At 44.8% G+C, this 26,942-nt stretch overlaps 1 protein-coding gene across 2 annotated transcripts in view; it reads left to right on the top strand.

Annotated features, from left to right (window-relative positions):
• The window catches only part of DNAAF6 (dynein axonemal assembly factor 6), a 502,401-nt gene that overhangs the window by 461,558 nt on the left and 13,901 nt on the right, over nucleotides 1–26,942 (top strand). For both annotated transcript variants that reach the window (XM_069613060.1, XM_069613061.1), the window contains exon 6: nucleotides 16,861–16,946. In XM_069613060.1, coding sequence (XP_069469161.1) covers nucleotides 16,861–16,946 — 86 coding nt within the window. The remainder of the gene's footprint in view (nucleotides 1–16,860; nucleotides 16,947–26,942) is intronic.

Raw genomic sequence — 26,942 nt, 5'->3', positions numbered from 1 at the left:
ATATTTGCCAAAATCCTAACCTCCAGACTGCTCCCACTAATGCTGAGCCTGGTCCTAGCAGATCAGGCAGGTTTCATACCAGGCCGCAACACCTCCTTCGGGATTAGAAGAATGTTTGGAGCAATGACGGCACTCAACCCCGAGACTCAATCGATAGCAGCCTTATTGGACACCGAAAAGGCAATCGACTCAGTCGAATGGCCCTACCTGTTCGAGGTTCTGTGCCGTATGGGACTGGGCAGCTACTTCCTCAAACTGGTTGCCCTTTTGTATAAAGATCCAACTTACACCATCACATGGGAAACACCAGATCCTCATAAATTCGATTACAAAGAGGGACCAGACAGGGATGCCCGCTGTCTGCAGTTCTATTCACGCTAGTGATGGAGCTCCTGGCGTCGGACCTTTGAGCACGTCACCTTCACAGAGGCCTTTCCATCAGACCTCACAAACTTGTTATCTCCCTCTACGCAGATCACCTAGCCTTCTTTATACAAAACCCTGCTGAAAACCTAAATCCCATAATGCATGAAGTCATTAAATTCGCCAAATTTTCAGGCCTGAAGATTAATCACTCCAAATCCATCACATTTCCCCTAACCGAAAAAACAACAATTGCAGATGACTTTGGATTCAGCTGGCAACCATCAAAAGTCATATACCTCGGTATTTATCTGTCCAGATCTCACTCAGACATCCTGCAGGATAACTACGGGACAATACTTGAGGCTTTACAAAGCAAAATAAACAGATGGAAACTCCTTCCACTCACCCTCTGGGGCCGAGTCTCTCTAATCAAGATGGTGATTCTCCCCAAGCTCTTATACCTCTTTACAAATATCCCGATTCTGCTATCTCAATGATTTCTACGACGCATCCGCATCCTGATACTCGATCTGGTATGGGCAGGCAAGGTGGCGAGAGTGGCATACTCTGCGCTAATTAAACGTGTGAATAAGGGAGGTCTTGCGCTCCCAGGCCCAGAGCAATACTACTGAGCCGCCCACTGGTAAGCCACAGACTTCCTAAGACCTCACGTCCAAATCGAACGGACGTTGGCAACCCCCTTCCATCTCAGGACAACAATCCTAGGGAACCTCCAAGCGCCGCACACCACACTTAATATTGTCTATGTAACCCACACCATCTGGAAAAAGATCGCACAAAGAAGCAACGTCCAAACTAGGTTCTCTTTCCCTGATTCCCGCGAGATTCATAACAGGACTTCCGTTGACCACCGAGAGAACCTATATAAAATGGACAGACAAGCTGTGAATAAATACGCTAGAAGACCTTTTCATAGACGGTACATTCATTACCCCACAGCAAGCCAGAGATAAAGGTCGCGAAAATGCCCTGGACCTGTTCACCTACTTCAGACTACGACACACACTACAAAGCATCTTCCTCACGTTCCCCCAACAACCACAAACGTGGCAACTGCTCCACGGAATAATCCAATCACAAGGCAGGGGAAGGCTGGCATCGGAAATCTACAAGACGCTTCTAGTCGACACGGCACCTACGCCGCAAGCACCTAAGAAACGATGGGAAAGAACTCTCCGAACTTCTATAACAGACGAAGACTGGGCGTTCATCGCACATCAAACACAAAAATTATCACTTAATACTCGCTATAAACAGATCCATTTCAACTTCATCCATCAAACATACTGCACACTGGCAAAACTCCATGCACATCGAGGAGAAACCCTGGCAACATGTGAGAGATGCAAAGCACCAGAGGCAGACTTCTTACACCTGGCGTGGATATGCCCAGGCATAGCGAGATTCTGGGACTCAGTAATAGAGAAGATTTCAGCAATAATCGGAACTCAACTTGATCCAGACCCAACACTAGTCACCTTTCTTTCCTTCTCCTGCACACCTGCGCTTTCTTTACCTTTCCATGCCCACTTGCACCTTCCTCCTTGCTTTCTCGTCAACACTTGCACATTCTGTACCTTTCTGTGGCCATTGGCATCTTCCTGCTTGCTTTCCCATGCACACTTGCACTTTCTTTACCTTTCCGTGTCCACTGGCATCTTCCTTCTTGCTTTCCCCCTGCACACTTGCACTATTTTTACCTTTCCGTGCCCACTGACACCTTTTCCACTCTGCCAGGTCGCTAGCACCCTTCTCTCTCTTTTCGGGTCGCTTGCGCCTCTTTAATAGAGTCCTTTTTCTTTGTGTCCCTTCCACGCTCTGCTTTCTGACTTTCTCTTACTTTCTCTCAATCTCATCACTCTTCTTTCAATCTTCACTAGTTTTCTTTTCTTTCCTCTTTTCCGCTCTTTGTCACTTTGTGTTTCCTTTTGCCTGCTCTGCTTCAGTCAGACGCATGCTCCTGAGTCTCTCTCTCTTGCTTTCTCTCTTTTTTTCACGAGACTCACCCAGACAGCAGCACAGTGACAATCTGTCCCTCCTGGTTGTGTGGGCCTGAGGTCAGGGTCTCACCACCCGGCACCGGTCCCAAGGGAACAAGCAATGTTTCAACCCCCAACAGCAGCCTTCAAGATGCTTTGCTCTGGCTCTCTGGTGACATTGCTCCCTAGCCACTCTGCAGCCCCTCAGAAACACTGGGACAGCGTCTCGGCACGCCGTTCTCCTCTGAGCCGTCAATCCTGCTGCTCTCTGCTCCTTGGGGTCTCTGGTCCAAAGACATCCCCCAGCTCACCCATTCAGCTGTGCAGAACCACACCTTTTATAGTTGGAAAAGCTGTCAAGTGTGGAGTCAGATGTGAGTGATAATTAGTGAATGCCTGACTCTATGGTCCCAAGTTGACTGTAGATGATTAGCTCAAGGTCGATCTGACCAAATTTAGGGAGGGGGATTTGACCGCAAAAATATGTAGGGAGTGGGTTCAGGTTAATAAATAATATAGGTGGCTTTGGAGGGGCTGCAGGGGGTCTCCCCCGCATATATATTGCACTCAAAACGACCACACAAGAAAACAATTTGGTCAAATTCGACCATAGGCATATACATTCGGTCAAACAAAACAACCCCAATCCAACTCTATCAGTGGGACAACTTAAGTTCTTACTACAGCCGGATTCCCTTACACTCCCCATGTTATTCCAATGGGAAATCTTCACTACTCCCGTTTGCCTCTTCCTTGTCCCAGTATTTGTTGGAAATGGCGAGGGGAAGATAGAATGGGTTTGGAAATACCCGACTGAAGCTCAGAGAAAGGGCTGTAAAGTGAAATTGGATTGGAGATTAGATTGATGGTTAAATCCATTTGCTAGAATACTATTAGGAGATCGACAGTGGAGATAGGAACATCCTGTAGCCTTGTTTTGATTTAATGAGATAGCTACCCCTTGTGGCAGAGTATTCCATCTCTCTGATGTTTTTTTATACAAGCATGAGTCTTGATAGTTTTCTCTGTGATCTTGATGGGTAACAGATGAATGGATATTAATATCACAGTCCTGTCTCAGTTGTGCTTGATCTTTCGTCTCACCCGATCTCATGTACTTAACTCTTTTCCTCCTTTTACTTGGACCATGAATAATGGGTTTTGAGGGAGGAAAGACACTGTTAGGGTCAAGAGTTGTAAAAGGGTTTGTTCTCCCTAGCCGTCCAGGATATGTTATCTTCCCTTTTTGTGAGGGAAGTTTGAGGGGTAGGATGGGACTTGGGTGACAATATCCCATGAACAACAAGGGTGGATAGGATGGATTGGGGCAACAAACAGGGGGATACCATGTCTCGCCTTTGGACTCCCTCCCCACGTTCCCCAAGGACCCCCTGCCCAACTGATCCTCCCTCACTGGTCCGCCCCCAGGTTTGAGATCCAAGAGCGATGGCTCTTCCCTGGCCACCTGAGCAATGGATCCCTGGAAACTACTTGTGAGAACACCCTGCGGCTAAACAACAAATTGACATTGAACAGTTTGTTTTGTGACACCTTGATTGGGGTGGGAAGAAACCCTCCATGTTGAGGGTGGCCTCTCAATAAACTGTTACAAATTGGGGGCTCCTGGCCGGAATTTGTCTGGCTATTTTTGACTCATTACATGTCCATGGTGACAGACTATACATTTTTGATGTAATTGCCTTAAGGTGGAGGGGAAGTCATCTTTGCTTTATTAAAGTGCCATGAGGATTTGAACCCTGAGTTCCAGGGAGATGTATAGCAGAAAATTAGGATTGAGTAAGAATTGATTGGATATGGCATTGTGAGTAAAAATTAAGCGCGAACAGGGCGATTTTTGCCCCTGCACAGAGGAAAGCCTACAAAAAATAGGAAAAAAGGCAATTTTTAAAAATACATGCAATTGAATTAAATTATGCCAGGAGACATATTCTTACTAAGCTGTTCATTTGTGGTTAGCGAACAGAGGCGGATGAAGCGTGCTGGAAAGCTAAAATAATGCAAGATGTTACATCAACAGGAATTTACATTTGGTGTGAAAGTGGGATATGGCACTTTTATATGACCCAAAATGCTCAAGAAGAACTGATTCAAATGGCTCAGCTCACATTTTATCTATACTTCCACTTGCAGAAGAGCGAGAGCAGAAGAGTAAGGCCTGTGCGCAGAGTCAGACTGAGATTCTAAATGAGGTGCAGAAAGAACTTTAGCAGCTAGAAGATCAAGCACAGCAGAGCCATATGTTTCAGTTAAAACAAGAAAGCCTCATGGAAGAACTCAAAGATAAGTTAAAAACTCAGCAGCAAGAAAGTGCAGCGCTTGAAACACAGTTTTCTGCACTGTTAGATGCACATAAAGAGTGTGTGGAAAATTTGAGCACACTGCAGCATAAGGTAAATGATCAGAATAGTTATAATAGAGGGCTGTTGGATAACCTTATGGCCTTTCAATTATAAATAAAGGAGTAGAAAAATGAAAACAGTCAGTTAATTATAAAAGGGGTTTATTCCCAAAATGATTTTGATCAGATATATCAGGTACATACCGTAAAAGAGAAAATTCAACTAGTGAACGAAAAAGACCTCTTGAACTAGGAGAATGGTGTCCTTGCACAGAAGGTGCATCAGTTGAAAGTGGATATAGAAAGGAGTCAATCAGGTTCTCTGGAAATAGGCAAGAAAATGTAGAACTCATGGAGCATGTGACGAAAGCGGAAGCTGACTTGTTGCAGGCAGCGCAGTGTAGAAATGCTGAAGAGAAAGAGATTGGTCTTTTGAAAGCCAACCGCTTTGAATATGTAGGCATAATGTAGGCCTCACAAAAGGAAAATGAGTCAAGTCGGAATTAAATCAAGGAATTGAAAGATTGATTAATGGCCCGGAGTAAAGTGCTCAAGGCCAATCAGGCCTGTCTCGGCCAGCTCTCTGAACACCATCAGGAAATGAGGACAGAGAGAAGCAGGTGTGAGAGTTTGACAAGTGAAATTGAAAATTACAAACGAGCATTGAGGCACCCTGACCCATCAGGGTATGGGAAAGGGCCCTCTGATCCAGGGGTGATGCCCTCCCCATCAGGAACCTCATGCCAGTTAACCACAACTTCCTATGGGCCCACTGCGACTGACCTCATTCTTTCCACCTACCAATCCCAAGGAAACATGAGGCACCTGGACTTACCCAGGCCTAGCCAAACTGATCCAGAAGGCCAGTCCTTATCTGAGATGGATGAGTACTCCCCGCTACCCCACAGAAGGGAAGGTGGCCGGACCAGTGTGTCCTGGGAAGTTAACAATAAAACAGTGAGTACATCAGACCATGAAAACTCTCTTGATTAGAAAATTAGGGAATTAGACTTCCGTGAAGGACGGATCCGTTAGGGCGTCTGGCACCATATGCCACAGTGGTATGGGAGGTCTAGGCCCTGTGTCTTCCAGTTCATCAGCAGTGGTGAGTGGTCTGATATTGGCCTGCCTAAGTACTGTGCCGATTCTATTTGTGTTTGGTATCCCTTGGCCACAAATAGGTAGTCAATTCTCGTGTGCAGGGAGTGTGGCGATGAACCTTTGTCTGTGGGATGTAGGTCCCTCCACACATCTACCATATCCAGGGTTTCTACTAGTGTGTTTAGCACGCCTGTTGCTGCGTCGTTTCTGGTTGCTGTTGGTTTAGACATGTCCAGCTCCCAGTCCCTAACACAATTGAGGTCCCCTCCCCATATGAAAAAACTCTCGGCATTGGGCTAGTTTGGCCCCCAGTTTGCCTAGGTGTTTTGGAATCCCGTGGTTGGGGATGTATGAGTTTATTATGCAGACTTCTACCAGCTCACTGTTAAGGCAAGTGAGGAACTTTTTGGTCGATACTAACTATTGGACCCTAGCATCAAGCTAGCGTGCAGAATCCCAATATGTAGAGAATACAGTTTGCTAAAAACAATAGAAAGCATCTAAAACATTAACTTATCAGTAAGACGAATAAACACTAATATTTACAGATTTAATCAATAGGAAGGGATTTAACCCATGACCTAATGAACAAAGATGGAAACAAATGGGTAAGAGTTGACTACCTTTTCCCAAGAATGTTCTTTCATATATGTAGACTCTATATACTTAACTGTGGAAAACTTATAAAGGCAGATAACGTATTGACCTACCTTTTTCTGTTTTTTTTCTCCTTTTTGTGTATAATCCTTCTACATAACTGCATACTTTATGCAATGTATTGTTCTTTCCTTAACCATCCTCCCCATCGCCCATCCTTATTCTCTGTAACTGCATTAACAATGATAACGAATTGTGAATGTAATTGCAAATTTTGGTTTTTACATTTTGGATACGATGGATCCACTATCCATGTGAACAAACGTATGTATATGATTTTGGTGACTATATATTCCCGTGTGGTTTTACAATGCTTTTGGCAAAATCCTTAAATAAAATCACTGTCTATGAATATATAATAGAAGGGAGAATTTAATTTTTTACTAGTCCGTGTCCAAAAAGTAGCCCGGATTTGAAAAAGGCGGTTTGTATCGCCGAAACACGTGTCATCATATAGGGCAACCAACTCAAAAAAAAATCAAAGAATAAAAAATTAAAAAACAACTGGAAAGCACTGGACTTACAAAGTGTGTTATTTAAAATCTTTTTGATGCATGACTTTTTGAAGCAACCTTGTTCTACCAGCTCAATGCACCCTCTTGCTATTAGCTACCGGCCTTCCGGGTCTGCCTCCAAACTCAGTAGTTAGAATGGAATTGCCAGACTTATCCAAATGAGCACCCCCTTGGCATATTTTGAGTAGGGGGCACCATAGCATTGCCCATCACAGTGGACCGTTACCGCGGCCATAGTTTTCTTGGTCAGGTGGGTCTCCTGCAACAATGCAATGGCCACCCTCTTCCTGTTAATAAAGGATTTTACCCTATTCCTGCACATGTATGTTCCCAGACCTCGGACATTCCATGTTAATACTCTAATTTCATTGGCCATTTCAATATGTGGATCCCGCCCCCCTGTTATCCCCTTGGTCTCCATTTACTTTTTCAGGCTTCACTAATTGCATCATTCCCCAGGTAGCCCTTGCCCCGTTCCATTGTGTAAAACCACATTCACACATTTCCTGACACATACCTCGCTCCGTGTAGGGTTCCAACCATTACAAACTCCAAACCAAACTAGAACTAGAAAACTGCACTCTGCTGCCACTTTCCAACCGTGGTGCTCAAGTGCCCCCGCATCTGGTTGGCCCATCCTGGCTTCAGCGTGCGGGCTGTGGTGCGCCAGCAACTGGCCGACACCTATCAGTTTGTGGGGTGTGTCTGTTCGCTCTGTTCCAGATTCCCACCTCGCTCCTGCCGTTTGATGATACAAAGTGTTTGATTGTTCTGTGTCGCCCACCCGCAGGTTTGCTGTTGACGAGTCCTTCCCGCACCCCATTCTTCCCCTGGGCCGGCTGTTTTCACCTCCTGACCATCATCTAGGTTATTATGTTCCAGCCACATTGTATCCGCCGCCGGTGTTTCCAAGAAAACGGCTCGTCCTTTGTGGAGCACCTTGAGCCTGGACGGGTACATCAGCATGTACTTTAGGTTCAGTTTCTTGAGTTTAAGCTTAATTGGCACAAATGAGTTCCTTGCCCTTTGCACTGCAGGTGTGTAGTCTGTGTATATAGCTATGCTGACATTGTCTCGGCGGATCTCCCCGCCCTCTCTGGAGAATTTCAAGATAGTTTCTTTGTCGCCAAAGTTCAGTATCTTTGCTATCATGGGGCGAGGATGTGAGCCCACTGGCGGTCTCTTTTGCAGAGATCTGTGTGCCCTTTCTACTACGAACCCCTGTGACAATGTTTCTTATCCAATTTCCTGTAGTATCAAGTTCTCCACAAAGTCTGTTGAGTTGGATCCTTTCATCCCTTCTGGGATTCCCGGCAGGCATACGTTGTTGCGCCGGGTGTGCCTTCTGCTTCCTCCGCCCGGTCTTCTAGTGCCGCATTCTTCCTTTCTAGCTCTGTCAGCTGCTTTTCTAGTTCTCTGGTGGTTTCTGTTGTCTCTTTTAGTTCAGTTTCGGCCGTTGTGACCCTTTCAGTGAGGTTGCAGACATCTTGCCTCATCAGCTACACATCAGATTGAACCTCCTCTATCTTGGTGTCTGTGAAGGCTCTGAGCCCTGCAATTGCTTCCAGTACTTGGTCATCCTTAGTGGTGGTTTCTTTGCCTGGCTGCGCTGTTGGTGCTTCTGGGTTGCTGTGCGACTGCCCTTTCGGTTTGGCAGCGTTAAAGGAGTCCTTGATTGTAGCGTCTTTCCTATTTTTTGTTGTAGGCATATCTTCGCTGTCGCCTGGTTGTATGCGGAGTACATTGCTGGTGGTGGGTGCACCTCCAGTTTGTGCTGTTATCACTCCCTTGTGTGTTACCCCAAATCTGTTTAGTGCCTTGCTGTGAAGTGTCCTGATTGTGCACTCTTGTGCTTATGTTTCTTGGATTCTGATCTCATGCTTCAGGGTCTACGGTCTTCTGTGTGGTGTCGCTGTGGGCCTTGGTTGTGCTGCGTGCGTTTTTTGCTGCACTGGGCTATTGTTGCGTTGCAGGTGCCATAGCGTTATGGGCCCTGTTTCACCTCCTCCACCCCTAATCAGCGTCACTGTGAGTGCCCAACTCCTCGCCCGTTCAAGCTGTCTTGTGGTGCGCCTCTGGTTTGCGCTGTTGTCTCTCCCATGTGGGGGTCCCTCAGATCTATTTAGCACCCCCTCTGCCAAGCTTTAATTTGAGCGTCTTTGAGTTTATGTTCCCTTCTGCCTTGGCAGCAAGCTATGGGGGTCTCTGTTCTTTTGTTTGAGGTCGCAGCACATTCTGCCAGCACTATTTATATCCCGTGCACTGCTGTGTTGTTGTTGCGTTGCAGGTGTTATCGCATTGTGGGCCCTGGTTCACCTTTTTCAGCCCTGGTCAGCGTTACTGTGAGCACCCAGCACTCCGCCCGTCCAAGCTATGGCTTTGCATTGCGCAGCTAGTTTGCGTTGCTGCTCCCCCCGTGTGTGTGTACCTCGGGTCTGACTGTCACCTTGCTGCCGGGTTACTTGCTTGGGCGTCTTTGGGCCCGTATTCTCTCGTTTCTGGCGACTGGTTCCGGGGGGGTCTCAGCCCTTCAGTGCAGGGTCACAGGTGCTGTGTGTGTCTTATTCAGCACTATGTCGCTATTGTTTTATGTGTGCCTCAGTTTTGTGGGACTTGGTTCCCTTCCCGGCCCAATTGGTGTCTTTAAGGGTGCCTAACTTTCCACTGGTCAGGGCCATGCCTCTGTAGTGGGGGCCCAGTCTTGGTGTGTTGCTGTTGCTGTCTTTGCTGTCTTTGGCGTTCGCCACTGTGGACTGCTTTCCGAGCCCCCCACCGTACCTGGATTTGCCCACTTCTGGCTCACTGGTCTAGGGTAGGTTGCCTTTCTCTAGTTGTCGTGGCCCTGCTTCATTTCTCTTGGCCCAGCATACTCCGCGGGCAGCCTCCTCCGTCACTCGCCCGCTCGTGACTCTTCGGTGTCACTGGTCCGGTTTGCGGCAGCCTGCGTGCGCCACCACTGTCTGCCAACTGATCTGTGCTCCTTCTTGTCCCGCTGTGCCTCCTGCGAGCTTCGGGCTCCCTGCTGTGGTGGTCACGCACTCAGGTTGGAGGTTCCCGCTTCCTGCTTGCCACAGACTCCTTGCTTCCCTGGCGGTCCCGTCGCACACCTGCCACTCCTCCTGATGATGCCGCACTTGGTTTGGATTCTGCACTACTTCTCCTCCGTTCCTTCTTCTGATTCTGGGTCTGCCGTCAGGTGTGAGGTGACCCGATAGACACGTCGCTGGGTCCGATACGTTCCAACTCGTTTGTGGGTCCTTGCCTCCAGCCGCCATCAGGTCACTGTCTGGGCTCCCCGTGCTTTTCTGCATCCCTGCCTGCCCTCAGCTGCTCCTTTCTCACTGCCGGGGTGCCGCGTCTGCCATCTTGGAATCGCATCAACGTCGCCTCTGCCTGTTGTCTTTTACCAATTTCTCCAACTTCGTTGCTCCGGGGTCAGAGAATCGGTTACTGCATCCGCCGGTGTGCTTATTTTGATTCTGGTCAGCTTTATTCCTTAAATGTAGCATCTTGCAGGATCTCGGCAGGAGCTCCGGACGTTCACAGCCTCACGCCATGAGCTCAGGCCACGCCCCCCTGTCTTGGCCTTCATAACAGCCACCACAGCATATTGCAGCCATGCAGTTGTCACTCTGCATGCATTTGATGTTGGTGACTTTAACACAGTGATTGTGGAGGACATTGTACACTTGGTAGACCAGCGGAAGAGAGCTGCTATGCGTAAATTAGCATACAGTGTACATCATTGCCCCTGTTGAACAATAGGGTGCCACATGCCACCATGTGCATTTCCAATGGTTTGGCCCTTATAATGCCCTTGATTTTGGGAGTACTGTGAGATATTGCAGCATGAAAGGCTGTGCTCAGCTGTGCAGCACACATGTAAACTATGGCTATCGTACACTGGTGACACAAACAAAAGGGTACCTGTACTCCCAGCAATACAGATTAGGTCCCGAATTGTGTCTAATATGTGGTATAGTGTGATTATAGATGGCCCATTGAACCCTGTAGGTTTCTCCTGGTAGTCCTCTTTCTGTGACACTCGTCACTGATCGCAATCGCGGGGGTTCACAGTCCTTCTACACAGTGAGGTTTGGTCTGGGTGGGCAAAGTTATAGAGGGGGTCCCATAGACTGAATGGGGGAAAAACCTTGCGCACGCCTACATGCCAAACCGCTGGATGGATTTTCACCAAATTTGCGGCAGGGGCCGGGGCTTGGTCCCAAAAGCATGCTTTTGTAAATTTGGTAACAATCAGTCCAGTAGTTTCCTTTTAAAAATATGTCTAAAGAAATGAGTGATATGTATGTCCGCTCTGCGGTCAGACTTCCCTGTTTGCTCCGCGGACAAGAAATCAATTGGCTAATCCGTAGCGTCATGTCCGTGGACATGGGGCGCTTTCACTGATTGGTTGTGGAACAGCGTGAAGTGCGTCAGATTTCTTCGCTGCCCCCGCCATCTTTTGTTCATGGTTTGGTGTACGCGGACATCGCCGGTAACACATACAAAACAAGACACCATTGCACTTGTTAAACATAGGAAATACTGTTTCCAAAGGTGAGCTTCAATGAGGCTGGGATGGGATGTGACAGCAGAAACTCAAAAAGTGGTGTTTTCTTGTCACCAAAGTCATCAAAGTCATACGCTAAAGTGAAAGTTGGTGCTCAATGTACGGCGACCAATTACTGCGTCTGTGTTACAATGTATTGAGAATAAAATTGCCATCAGACTGGCGTCCTACGTTTTGAAATCTGACGCCGCCATCTGCACTGTTTGATGGAAACAGCGGTTCTGGAGTTGTATGGGAGTAGCGGTTCTCATGAATGAATTCTCATATGTTGTTGCAAAGTGAGAATGTATTTGCCTTCTGAGTGAAGGTCACTTGATTTGCTTTTTTGGTTGCGAGCTCAGTAGGCCCACGCATCCGAGTGAATCCATAAGGGGCAATTGTTTTTTGACCTTGAGTGAAAGGGAAACTCCAGAAGCAATGCAAGGAATGAAAGCTTGGAAAAAATACCATTTGATAAGGTTATTTTTTAAAACCGTTTGTAAGGCACATGAAATATCAGTTCACGAAGAATCTTTGGTCCGAATACGTTGCTGTCTGACTTGGCCAAAAACAATGGAAGCAGTAAACATCATGTAAGTTTAATTTTGATGACTCTACATCGAACCGCGTTTTAATTTTATATTACCGAAACACTCATTGTGACAATATAACTGAAGTATTATCTTTCTGCGCAGTTGTAATTTTCCTCCAATAATGGAGAGTGCAGATTCTCCGCGTTTGCAGGCTATGACTAGAATCACCGTTGTTGACCGTTTATTCTTTGAAATGTTATGTTTGCCCACATAGCTTTGTGTATCACTTTGCACGTTGTTTTGGTCTTGTTTAAAATCACGAGATGTAATTTTTTCTTACTTCTCCATTCATTTTGGCTTCATAACTGAATTAGCATCTTACTGTGTAGTTGCCATTTTTTTAACCCTTATGGCGAGTGCAGATTCTCGGCGTGTGTAGCCTGTCACTATATTTAGCTATGGTCAACGCTAATATTTCATTAAAATGTCATTTTTGCCCACTTCGATTTGTGTATTACTTTCCACATTTTTTGTGTGTTTTTTGAAATTTTTTGCTAAAGGTTTGGTATTGACACGTATTTTCTCTTACGTTTTCCGCCCAGCTACATCTTTCCGTACTGTGCGTGCCATGGTTTCCAGATGCCGAGTGACGGCTTCTTTGGGCGCCAGATGCAACTGCTCGTGACCGGCTGACTGTCCATCACAAATTTGTGGGATGATAGCCCTGGCCCCCTTTGTCCATACGCTGAACTAGCCATTAGGAGTAACATCACATAATTTATGGTGTTGTAGGGCAAAGGTCATGGCGCCGATCTTAGAAATCACTATGCAAACAAAGCGGGTGCTTTAACAACAAGGCATACTTTGTGTATGGGAAAAGAACAACGTGTGCCTCACCATGAACATTTTCAATGACGCCCTTAGAACCATTGTTAGAATTTAATTGAAAATGGGAATAGTCTGATGGTCTCTGACAGTTGTTTGCTAAATAAAACTACTTTACAAATTCTAAAATGTTAACGTTTTCTTTTAAAATCCAGTGTATCATTTCAAAATGTAAGGTACTACGCTGTAAGTCGCTGTATGTTTATTTACAGGTTCTGCGTCACGGCGCGTACTTTTGCTTTTTGCAGGCTGCCATGGAAAGTGAAGAGGGGCCATGTATGGAACAACCGCCTTCCCATTCTATGGTGGCCATCTTGAAGACGGATTTTGTTTTGTAATCAGTCATGCGCCTTCATTACAGCAGTGCTGCTGTTTCTTGGGGAGGAGGGATATCACCAATGATATTTGTGATGTCATCTTTGATGTCCTGGGTGCTAGTGTTAGCAGTGCACAGTGGTGCGGGTAGTTATGGTTGCTTAGCTTACCATAACTGGCGAATTTCAGGGGTTTTTTGGTTTTACTTCGAACCATAATGTCACGTTTATAACGTTTTTTCTGTGAATTTCACAGGTTTTTAGTAGCACAACTTAACCATAACGTCCCCTTAACAAAGTTTTTTTTAGTGAATATATATATATATATATATATATATATATATATATATATATTCCTGAATCTTATTTTCTATAAAGAAACTGTGTTATCTATCCCCTAACATAGTGTGTGGACATTCCTTTGTGGGGGCTTTGGAGATTCACTGTACTTAAAAACCAGCCTGCATTACCTCCTGAAAGCTTAAGCCTGGCTGCTCGTCTATTGCTACCAAATAGAGAGCCCAGGCTGCGGTGTTCTGTGCCTTTACCCTACCATATAGAGGGCAGAAGTACAGATGCCCCTCCAGTATTTACAGTATCAGTGGTCGTAGCATCCACTTCCAGTAGGGCAGTATGAGAGAGAGGCAAAAAAGCAGTTGGCAGCAAGTGTATCATAGATGTATGGGCAGTTTTGGTACCCTCTGGGTCCTGCAAGACTCTAACTCCATTTGTATTATGGAACTAATGTTAAAGTCTAGGCACTACTTTTTCAAACTAAGGCACAACCATTTTCTATTCAAATGCATGCTTAAGTAGTTAACTTGCGCTCTGTGTAAAGAAATCACTGTTTTATTCTCAAGGCGCAAGGGCCGCTTTCTGTGTGTTTATGTAAACCCTCTGCTACCCTTGTAGAAATATGCTAAACGAGGAAAACAATGATAACGGATTTACTGAGCAACATGAAAAGGCTGTTTAATGTACATGTTATCTGAGGAATGCAAGCCCCTCACATGGAGAGGCACACAAGGTTTGTTGATGCTAACAACTTCTCAGAGAAGAGGAGACATCGATTGTGTTGTGCTCTGACCCTGATACTGCATGCCGCCTTTGACAGTGATAAGTCTTCTATATGCATTTTTTCCTGGTAATAGCACACATCGGTGCATTTAGCTAAGCACTTGTTAGACGCACATATGTAATTTCTGACTGCCATTTTATGTGTACGTCCATTGGATTTGTCTAGAACTGTAGTTTCATCTGCTTTAATAGATCATACATATAACAATGCCACTGCGTTGGTGTGGGTTTCTTTGTTTCTTCCACCTTCTGCAAAAGCAGGCATTGGCGAAGGGGTGCCTGGCCAGATGCGATTTCCTGGGGACAGTTATGACCAGTGTCTTTCACTCTCCATAAAAAACCTAAAAACGCACTTGTTCATCTAACCCCAGACACGTACCTACTTGTTATCTACTTATGCCATAACTTCTGTTTGTAACGAGCGCCTATCCTCCTGAGGGCTTGGTGCGCTGCTATAAATGTAATAATAAATCAAATAAATAAATATTGCAAAATGAGTTGCACTGCAAAAATTGTGCATTTGCAAATCATCTAGAAATGTTTGCTTTATTTGCAAATGCAAAGGCTCGTGCGCTTTGTCACCCTGTCCAAAGCTGTGCATGGGCTAGGATTGGGGCAATTGCAGTGCATGCACAAACTTGCTTACGGTGTCAGGGAGATGGAGGCACCAGTGGTGGTGATGCCACAGCCTTAATTGTGTCCAGCCTTCCTAGGACACAATGAAGGTCTGCACTCCTCCCTTTCCCTGCCTGACTATGGCTGGGATTGGGCTAAGAGTGTTGACTCCCCCTCTAAACCTCAGAAGCAGCTACAGGCTCGGATGAAGGGAGTCACTTAGTTGACTCCACACCCACTCTTGTGTGATGCTTCCCGAGTGCTGGTCCAAATGTAAAGAGGATATGGCACGAGCAAAATTATATGTGAAAAAATAAAACTATTGTTATCTATGTTGGTGATGCAGGAGAAAAGGGCAAGGTCATGAGGTTTAATGGGGGCTACATAGGGTAGAACGTTAGGAGTAAGTGGTACCAGCAGCATGACTGTGTTTTTGCAAGGCAATGGTGAAAACAAAAAAATGCTCCTTTCTGTAAAACTGTACTCTAATTCCATGTTCTATTAAAGCTTCACATTTTTTTATATCAACAGTGTATTAGATCAACATATTGACCAGTTTGTTAGATCAGAAGTGTGACACCATTGTTGAATTCATGACTTTGATCAGTGGGTTGATGTGCACATTTATTTGATCAAAGGATTTTAATGAGAAGATTGTTTAGTACATGTGTCTTGATTGTTTGGATTGTGTTTGGTAGTAGTTTAAGCTTTCAACATCAATTTTGTAGGTTACTCACTTAGGGCACCCATCTGATCACAATGTATTATATCATTGTTCATGTTTTTACTTTTGTGCTGATCTTGCACATTCCTTTTTTAATTTAAGGATGTGTTTTTCTCTAGAGTAGGTAGTTAATGGTTTAATAAATATTGTTATAACAATCCGGTATTTATTTTTGTTTTGTGTTCTTGCCCACACAAGTCAATTCTGTAAGGCCCTTCACTTTAAAAAATGTCCACCAAAAAAATATTTCAGACACTCATCTAAAGTCATTACTCATTTAACCAAATTAAATCACTAGCATGCTGTTGCCCAAAATAGATACTGCAATAGCATAACATTGGATGACATAGCAATAAGGGATTAACTGTGTCGTACTCAACTGAAACAGAAGATGAGGTTGATTTCAACAAACATTAATCAACTATTGTGAGAAATTGAAAAACCATTGCTTTCCTTCTATTTCTTTTTATCTGCTGCTGAGTGAGTTGACAGACAAGTAGTCTAAGAAGTAAAACAAGATGGTTAGTGGTATTCAAGATGTCACAAGGCCCTCTGCTGCCTCCCCTACTCGACTTCACCCTTACCCTTCCAAACCAGATCACAGCGAAGCTGTGTAAATAGTGGTGATCAGTATATCATTATTATTTTTTTGATAATTATAGGAAGATCGTGTCTGATTTATCTAAAACCTGTTTTATCTGTGTTTGTTAATCTTTAGAAGATAATTGACTGCATGCACCTCTATACAGCACACCTATGCTTGAACACCAGGTTTTTATGTCATTTAGCTTTTTAAACGGTCCATTCCGTTTTTTATTTTTACTCGTCTTTTCTATAGTTGAATGTAACGATTTTACATAGTTATCAGACGGTTGCAGTAACATTTGTATCACATTATTTGATATAGATTGATCATCACAATAACAGTCCCTATCATAAAAAGTGGAGTTTAAATGTAAGCTCGACTGCACAATTATATTTTTTAAAAGGGCAACCTCATAATCTTGATTTTCCAGCCTTAATTACAGCAGATGCAAATTCCACTGCAAATAAGATCGTGACGTGTTATTAGAAACACTTTTTAACAGTGTGTCTTTTTTGTTGGGGATATGTACTCAGAACGAAACAAACATAATAATCTAATAGACAACTGTTTTTTCAGATTAAAATTAAATTACCAGAGACGAAGTCATCAGACATTGAACTTGATGTCCGTGATAAGTTCCTTGATCTGCGAACCCTTAAATAGTAAGTAATGCAGAGTTGTTTTATATGGGGGACAACAAAAATCTGTTCTTTGTTTTAAGAGTTATCTTTCTTGTCTATTCATTTTGGATTTGTATAACATTCCTTTTAATTATTTTTTTAGTTTGAGTACTATTTGGCAACACGTTGTCAAACTGTGTTTCTGCTATCAGAGTTATTAATGAAAACATTTTAAATGTGCAAAGAAAAGACCACTTTTAAATGTACAAAGAAAATACCACGTTGGCAATAATAAGTAGTGACGCAGTGTCTTGCAATGCTTGCTGCCACACTAGTTTGAAGAGTTGAACCTTTGCAAACCACACACATGCCTTTCACGTGTGTGTATGCAGCATTTTTATGTTGATGTATGTCATCTTTTGTACTACATCAATCACCACCATAGTTATCTACCAAAACAGAGACTTGTTTCGAGAAAAGCCTATTGTTGCCCCATCAGGGCTATCTGGACCATGGCATGTGGCGGATAAGAAAAGGGGAAAAAGGAAGTGAAAGGGTGAAGCGAGAGTAGCACACTGGGCCAACTGGCAAGGGGTTGGGGTGGTGGTGAGGATTTAATGTTTCTGATAGTATGGGTGTGTGGAGTCATTGCCTGTACATCAAGAGGAAAGTTGATTCGAAGAGGTAAATGTATCAAGCCCATAATTACAACAGTTCTTTTCCTCTAAATGCAGATCCCAGTACTTGTTGGGAAAAACTAGAAAGACTCAGTTTTTGATGGCTTCAGATGTGCTGAAGCATTCTATCAAAGCGTGGAGGCTCATTTGTGAGGCAATGTTTCACTTTCCTCTATCAAATCCTAGGGAGGTTAATCATGGACTGTCAAGACAACTGTCATGCCTGTGAAAGGTGAATGAAGAAGACACGCACGGAAAGAGAGTAGAGTGGGCAAGAGGGGGACGTGACAAAGCCAATTGGGGATTAATAAGACCCACGAGCCAGAAGCAGCGTTTTTACTTCAGGATCATACTTGGATGACACAAACAAAAGATGTTAACTGTGAAACAATAAGTAAGATGGCTTCTTCCTTAGTCGCTATAAAATATAAGGCAATGGAAATTATTTGCTTTAAGTTAAACAAAACGAAAATCGAAATGAAAGTTCTGCAAAATTCAACAGTCTCAAAATTCCATGCCCCCTCACAGCAATCCTCGGGAGGCTTTCAGACAGTCTGGAGTATTTAAAGTGCCCCGGGCTTTGGCTGCTTACCTCACACCCCTCCAATGATCTCATTCGTTAGGGAACCGCCTATATTCCCTTACATTGTGTGCTGCTTACACTTGAACTCCTCCTGCCTCTCTGCCTGTTCGCCACATACTTTAACCTCTTCTCATTTCCCACTCCCTCCCTGCTGCTTCACCATGTGCTGTGAATCCCATCAGACCCTACCCCCCACTGTTATGCTAGACATTTGGTGTACCTGTGGTGTAGTCCCTCTAGGGCTCAGTCTTCCCAGGGTCTCACCCACCTTCCCCTGCACCTCCACCTCCGTTACCACCTGATAGGTCACTGCCACCTCCTCCTCTGTTTGTCTCCTTTTTTCCCTTCTTTGTTCTTATCACAATGTCCTTTGATTTCTTCTGCACCTTCTGTTGTTTCTCCTCCTTCTGGTATCTCTTCTCCAAGTTACCTCCTCACCTCTCATCCAAATCGCCTCCTTTCTTCTCCTCTAAATCACCTCCTTTCCTATCCTTTACCCTCCGTTGTACCAGCCTACTCAATTCGGACTCTCTCATCTACACAAAACTCATTTGCCACATCTCAACTCCTACAATCTTCTGCAACATTTCTCCACATTTGTAGGGGCCTTCTTTGGTGACTTTGGACCTCCCCCCTGGGGTTGCTCGCAGCTGTGTGGGCTAATTACTCTTAAAATGTGATTGGTGAATTTGAATACTTAGAATGTCCAATGTCTGTGTTGTGGGCTACACCTCTTTCCCTCCGCACATCTGTGTGCCCAGCTAATGTGTGCAGCTGGTGCCATCTTGGAACTGTGGTTTGCACATGATCAACTCCCTGTGAGTGTTTCTTATTCGCAAGTCCCTACACTTGTGATGTGTGTTTTTCAACATTCATATTTTGCGTGCTCTTCTTGGCTAAGCCCCATTCTGTATTCTTTCTCCCCGTGAGGAGTGCTGTATGGTGGCAGGCAATCCGAAGCTTCCTGGTGGCACCATACTTGCATTACACTTCTACTTCTACAAGTCACTCAAATGGACAGTACTGGGTGGTGGTGCCCTGTGACAAGACACTGCCATGCTACGAGGGAAGGTTTGGGATCATTCTCACACAATCCCTAGGCCCTGTGTCTTTTAGCGGGTTGCGGTTCCCAGGCCCCAAGGTCACCCCATCCGGTACACTTGGAGGCGCAGCATCATAGAGCTCGTTCAACTGAGTGCCAGGCCTGCTTGCCCATGTACAGAGGGAGTGGATTCTCCACCTCCTAGTTATTATAGTTATTATAGGACACACTGTCCACATCCCTCAAATGAGGGTTGCTGGCATTGTGTCCTGTACTAACTAGGACAGGGGTCTGCAGCCTGTAGCTCTCCGGATGTTTTTGTCATGACCCGCTACAGGTGGTGGCCTGTCTGGCATCGGTGGAGGAGAGTCCATTGTGCTGTTCTTTCTTCCATGTCAGCTTTGTCCAGCACAACTACATGTTTTCACTACAGCGGTCTAATTGATGCTGCACTGTGTGCTAACGTCACCCGGTGTCGGCGACGAACAAGGAAGTCTTCAAATGCTGTGAAGCCCTGGAGACCGGCGTGTCACTGCTTCCTTAGCATTGGCTCTTTCATGAGTTTGTTTCTAGACTGCTTCTCCTCTTGCCTGCTCTTTATCTAGTTTGTCTGTCCCTTATAAGAGGTCAGCACTCTTCTATGCTGACCTTGTTTGTGTTACCTGTAGCGTCATCCAGACAAACATAGTCTCCATCCAGCCTTCTCTGCTGCGTGCCTAAACCTGCGCTTCTCTTCTGCTACTTACCTGAATATGCAGCCCTTCCTCTACGATACTGGACCCGGCTCCACCGATATTTACAGCCTTCTCTTACAGGGTTTTCTTCCCCAAAGGGTTTCTCTGAGGCTTCTGTTGTCCCTGCCTTTGTTCAATCTGGGACGCAGAGGTTTCAGGGCACTCCTTGCTGCCTTCTGACTCTTGCTGCCACCTGATCAGGTTAGTGCTTCTTGGCTTGCATATCTTTACAGTTTTGAACTACAACTCTCTCGTCATTGGTAATGCTGGAAAGGACTGATGGGAGTTGTAGTCCCAAACATCTGGAGAGTCAAAGGTGGCAGAGCCCTGAACAAGGAGGTGAGAGCAAATGTTACTTTCTGCAACAAGACAGATGTTATATAAGTAATAATGACTATACCATTAAATGGACTTGGCAAAGAACAAGGTTGTTAGAGAGCAGAGTTGATTAGGCTTGTTTGGCTCTAGGCAGTTACTACTGAAAGGAATTAACAAAGTTGTCAGTTGAGAGAAGTGATATTCCACTGGGGGAGGGGGGGTCCATGTGAGTAATGTGATCTGCTAGGTGAAAGGAGCCAGGAATGAGACACAGGCACAGGGGACTCATGGTTTTGGCCATAAACCTTTATTGAAACAAAAAGGAGGTTGAAAAATGCCTCCCTGTCCCTACTCTAAGAGGTATCTCCCTACCTATAATAAAACAAAGGGCCTCTCTGATGCCAAGATGTCCAAAGCAATTAGTCCTGTATCCAAAGTACTATCCTGGCTCTCACATTCTAAAAATCAATTCTAAGGTGAAAAGGGAAATGTCTTTGGCCTAGAAAAGTGTATCAATGTTAAGAAAAAAGGAAATGTGTAACTCCAACACAAGAAAAGTTCCAAATGGTCCCCCTTCCCCTTGATTTCTCTTCACTTGTGCTTCATACCTTTAGGGTAATCAAATCCTTGAGTTCCTTTTGATCAACAACACATCCGGGATGCAAACCAACTTGGCTGTTACTCTTAATCTTGGTAGGATACCTTGTGTACTCTCTTGCCAGGTTTATTCGCCTCTTTCATATATCATTCCAACACAGTCTTTGGCTCTGCCTGATACGCTCTCTTGCCAGTGCTCTCTCACATGAACACACTTGCAACTTGAATCTGCCTGGTATTCTCTCCTGCCAGGGCTTTTCTTGTATGAATACACTTGCAACTTGAATGTTCCTAGTATACTCTCCTTCTAGGGATTTTCTCATAGGAATAAACTTGCAACTTGGATCTGCCTGGTATACTCTCCGCCAGGGCTTTCTCATGGGTACACTGTGCACACTTGCAAATTTGACAATCTCTTATATTTATTCTGTTCGGTCTCTTTAAGAAATATCGAGTCTCTAGTTCTTTCTCATATGTTTCATTTACATGTATTTGCCTTTGGTAGGGTTGCCGATATGTACCCCAGTGTCCTTGCTACCCTTGGGTGGACTCACCGGCTCTCTGTGGCATGAGTTTTCTCCAGGTTCACCACCTCTGCTCCGTGGCTCCTGTGCCCCTCACGGCTCCTGCTCACCTGCTCTGGGTTTCTTAGTGCTCCAGCGGCATGGAGGCTGCCTTTCGGTACCTGTGTATGCCAAGAAGCCTTTCTTTGTCTTCCTTTGGTATCTTCACAGCGAGATGTTCCTTGGCATCTTCAGTACCGAGATGTTAAGACTTCTCCAGCAAGAGTCTCTTTAAATGTCCTGGCATCAAATATGTGCTTGCAAACAACTAGAGCACAGCTTGTGGGAAAGTATTCTCAGTAACCTTCGTAGGTGGGTCAGGGGAGTTATGACAATATGCCATTAAGGCATGAGGAATGAAGGGGGTATTGTTAATTATCCCAACTGAAGTAACAAAAGTTTTAACAATCTCACCTTGACAGATCGAATGGTCCACTAGGGAACAATCAAATGCTGCAGTGAAAGCTCCCCTGTAACTGCCCTGCCCTCTCCGACCCGGAATGGGAGTAACCAGGGGAAAGAACAGGGCTGCCAGGGAAACCCTCGAGATGGAAGAAAACCCTGGTCGAGTCCGGGAGCTTCGTGGATCGGGATGGATGCAGAACTGTCCTCGATTCGTGGCAGTGGATGGCAGGCGGGAAGGCTTCTTCTGGATGCACAAAAGAATATGGTAAGAGTATTTCAGAGAAGGATGGAATCTGAATAGTATAGCCGAAGGTTGAATAAAGATTTCTCTCACCAGTGACAGCGGGACTCGAGAGTAGGATGATTGGTCTTTGGTCTCAGAGAGACGACTGGAAGGCGGGAGCTCTACAATACACAATCAGGTAAGTGCTAAAGTCGAGAGAAGGGAAAGACCCTGATATAAAAGCACTTACTCCTAGCGGTTGCCAAAGAAATGACAAAGCCGGGGCTAGAGCATTTGCATAGCCGGCGGAGACAAGTGCTTGGCGGGTAGATCCGAACGCTAGAAAAGCTAGATTCGAAGGGGAGAGCTGGTGATGAGATCTGGGAAGTAAGAAAGTACAGAGTTAGTAAAGCAGAGAAGTTTGAAGAACTAGTGGGTAGTAGAAAGTCTAGTAACAAACTCACGGAGCGTCAGTAGAAACAGAAGTGATGCGAAGAGCTGTCGGCTCTCGTTCCGGATAAAGGATCACGTGAGCGGTCATGAGCGTCTCAGGGAGACATGAAAAGACTAGACTGCTACCCTCTGCTCGGAGATCACCTTGAGCATTACTCCTGGAAGTCGTACCGTGAAGCGTACCGCACAAGCGGTTACGAGCCCACAGAGACCACCACCCGCAATGTGTAACAGTATGTCCCTTTCTTCTGGGGGGAGACCCTGGTTTCCCCGGATGAAGCCGAAAGAACCTCCGAATCAATCTGGGAGCATGAACCCCAGAGGCGAGTTCCCAGGATCTTTCTGCAGGAGAATAGCCCTTCCAATCAACCAAGAATTGCAATCTACCCCTCCTATATCGGGAGTCACAAATATTGGCCACCTCAAATTCAGACCCAGTATCAGTAAGGATAGGAGGCGGTGAAGTCACCCTCGTCTGCTGAAAATGATCCGGAATGACCATCTTGATTTGTGATAAATGAAACACTGGATGTATTCAAGACCAAGAAGCCGGTAGGGCGAGTTTGACAGCGGCTGACCCTACCCAAGATAAGACCTTAAAGGGTCCAAAGTATTTAGGAGACAGTTTCGACGGGACAAGATGACGAGGAAGGAATCGGGATGCCAGCCAAACAGAGTCTCCTATGGTAAGTTTTGGGGCTTCTCGTCAGTGTCGATCTGCGTTCTTCTTAGCCCGGTCTTGAGCCTTTTGCAGAGATAGCTTAGCTAGCTTCTGGCCTTCCTGAATGTCCAAGATGAGACTGTCTACCCCAGGGCAGCTGGAAGCAGGAATAGTCACAGTAGATACAAATGAAGGGTGATAACCATAGGAACAATGAAAAGGACTGGTGTGAAGGGCAAAGTGTATAAGGGCATTATTGTAGGCGAATTCCGCAAATGGGAGAAATTCGACCCAATTGTCCTGGGCAGCCGATACAAAGCATCTCAAATAGCCTTCCAAAGTCTGGTTTAAACGTTCAGTTTTCCTGTTGGTTTGGGGATGATATCCTGAACTTAGGGCTCGCTTAATTCCCAAGATGTAAATACAAAGAAAAGAGGGGGGATTTGTCCCATCAGCAGAAAGGGAGGGGACAAGAAACCAAACTAGCACAGAAAGTCCCTTCCTACTGTGTACCAAAGTAACTGTAGTTAAATTATTCAAAAAAGTACCAAAAACTGGTATCATACACTTTAGTGGAATTCTCTGAAAACAAAGAGGGCAAGTTTGTAGAAAATTTTTGAAATATTTATTTCCCAAAGAAAAAAATCCCAATAACAAAAACATTTTTACAATAACAAAAAAGTATAACAAAAAATTGAACACACAGAATTATAATTCTCAATAGAACACACAGAATTATAATTCTCAATAGAAAATTAGATTTAGTTTGAAGAACAGAAAAAATCAATTATTCTTTTTATAGAACAGAAAAAATCAATTATTCTTTTCATAGGATCACGAAAAGAGAAATTAAAAAAAAAAAAGGAATGGAGTACTTATGGAGAATAGACACATGGACGGCTCTTAAGGAAAAATTCTTCCTTTTCTACAAAGAACAGCCGTGTCCACACTAGCTCTAACTCCAGTATTCCTAATGACAGGTCTGCCTACGTGTAGGTGTCAAAAAAGTGTTTCAAAAAAATTCAAAATTGACATCATCACAACGTTTCGGCTGAAATGCCGCCTGTCTGGCCATAACTTCATGACATGGTTGAAAGTTGCCTTCCTCAGGGCGAAAAAACCTCACAGCAGTTTAACCTTGTGGGGAAGCAGACATGAAAGGGAATTTAGAATTAAAAGCATGATGGGAGCGAACTCCAAGTTTTGAATAAAGTTGCCCTTATTGTTTAAAAGAGAATAAGTCAAAAAGCAATTACCTGAATTTGTAGGCTGTGGGTAAGTTGAAAAAACAGGCGTGAACGGGCTCAGGGGCCCAAAACCAATGACGCCTGAAAAGCGGAACCAGTGGGGCCCTTGGTGTAACTACATCAAGTTAGGATTCACATTGGAGAAAACAACAACTGAAATGGAAGAAGGAACTTGTCAGAATAAAAATGAAAAAAGTGCAAAATAATGCTGACTAAGTGGGGAGGGAAATGAAAATGTGTATACTCGCATTTGGGTTAAATGCTGTAGCTCAATGGCGTGCACAGATGAAAGGTGCAGTCCGTGGAGTCTAGAGTGCGATTAGCACGTGCGCTGGGTAGCCTGGTTTACACCTGTTGGTCGCAAGGGGGTCACAGATTCTATATATGGTCCCTTGTCACTGGCATGAATAGTATGCAGCCTCTGAGTGAAAAAACACACAGAGGAGACCCCGAGGCTTAGAAGGGTGAACAAATATATGCAATGAACACTGAACGTGTTAAGGAAAGCAGCAAATGACTGCGTCTTACCTATGTCCGCTTAACAGATGTGTCATGCAGAAAAACGAGGGGAGCAGCCACTCTTGGTCACCTCTTGCAGCTCTGTGCGTGGCGAGCAAGAGTGCTCATACAGCCTAAAAGGGGCGGGAAGCCAAACACGCCATTTCATTGGGCCTTAGGCCTGGGTGTGTGGATAGGCTGAGCGCTATCCCACCTGCATGTCACTCGCGGAGGTGAATACAAAAGAGCGCCATGACACCGGCTTCTGTAACGTCAACAGAAAGAACCGCTCTCAGTGCAGAGCACCGCCGTGCCGAAAGGCAAACAGAAGCCCGCGGAAAGACGCCCGGCAGGAGAACAGATCACACCGTGCTAAAAGAGGGCAGCCGCCCGCGAGAAAACCCAGGCGCATGCCATCCAAAAACCACTGGGTCAAAAACATCCGAGGGCGCAAAGGAAACCACAAGATGGTGAGTATTTAAAATGCTGCAAAGCAACTATTACTCCACGGAGGTAGTTACTATGATGCCTGGAAGAAAAAAAGTGCTTTAATGGTATTTTGGAGGTAGGCAAAAAGAGGAAAGAATGAAAGCTAGGTGAAACATTGTGCTAAGTGCTTGTGAAAGTGTGCTCAGACCCCTAGGGGTGCTAGGAGCTAAGTCCAGAAAGTAGGGAGAGATGAATCAGCTGGGAGCTGAGTCTGGTCAGAAGTGCGAGAGAGATGATATAAGAAAAAAAGAAAGAGAAAGAACGCTTGACAAAAAAATGAAACAGAATAAATAAAGAGATTGTCACGAATGTGAAAAATATGTGACATTTGCCAAAAAAAGGGACAGATAGGCGCTAAAGAAAAGGAAGCCGAGATATGTTAGATTGGACTAAAATCCTCATTAAGTCCATTGATGTGGGTAGAAAGACGATAGATCCAGCGAGCCTCCTTCTGCAGGAGGCATTGGATTGTGTTGGGCGTGTTTTTGACCACATCCAGAATCCACCAGAGTATATCATTAGCGGTGTGCTGTAACTCAATGTAATGATTTACTAAAGGTGCAGTAAGTATTTTGCACCTAATTCTTGATCGATGTTCCGATATTCTGATATGCACCGGTCGGGAAATTTGACCAACATACCGAAGGCCACAGGGACATTGGATACAATATACCACATGTGTGGTTTTACAGTTTGTCATAGTGGTGAAAGTCCATGTTCTTGGCCCAATTTTAAACTCCTTCATTTTCCTGGTGAATTGACAGACAGAGCAAGATCCGCAGGGGAAATGCCCTGTGGTGGTCCTAAGGTCCCAGAGTCCTATTCTAGGAGCGGCTTTCTTCAGGGAAGAATGCACAAGTTTATCGCGAATATTGCTGCCCCTCTTAAAAGCGAAGCGGGGCAGAGGTGTATCTGGCAGGCTAATTTTGACAATGGGCCAGTATTTCGAGATAAGTTTTTTGATCTCGAAGGTCTGAGGCCCATGGGTCAATACACATATCATTTGTGGATTGTTCTTGTCCAGTACTGAGTTGGAATTTTGTTTGGGAGTGAGCAAATTATCGCGGTCAGTAAACCGAGCCCTTTTATACGCTTGTGTAATCAATCGTTTGGGATAACCTCTGTCTCTAAGGCGACTGCTCAGCTTATCTGCTTGTTCATAAAAATCAGATAACTTGGAACAGTTTCGCCGAATCCGGAGAAACTGTCCATAGGGTAAGTTGTCCCTAATGTGCCGAGGGTGATTACTGGAATATTGTAGGAGAGTATTCCGGGCTGTGGTTTTACGGAAAAGCGAACACTTCAATTTTCCAGATTCATCTTTAATTATTAAGTCTAGGAAAGGAATTTGAATGTTACTAGACTCAATAGTGAACTTGATGTTAGGATCTACATTGTTCAGCCAATTGAAAAAAAGTGTTAGCTCGGCTTTGGTGCCTGTCCAGATGAAGATGATGTCATCAATGTATCTCTTCCATTTAGTTATGGAATAGCGGAAGGGATTGGTTGGAGATAGAATGTGAAGAGTTTCAAATTTGAACATGAAAA

Source organism: Ambystoma mexicanum, chromosome 5p (genome assembly GCF_040938575.1).
Source record: "Ambystoma mexicanum isolate Mex_15411 chromosome 5p, UKY_AmexF1_1, whole genome shotgun sequence".
Taxonomy (NCBI): domain Eukaryota; kingdom Metazoa; phylum Chordata; class Amphibia; order Caudata; family Ambystomatidae; genus Ambystoma; species Ambystoma mexicanum.
The sequence above is the reverse complement of the archived record's forward strand: the minus strand, read 5'-3'. Positions and strand labels throughout refer to the sequence as shown.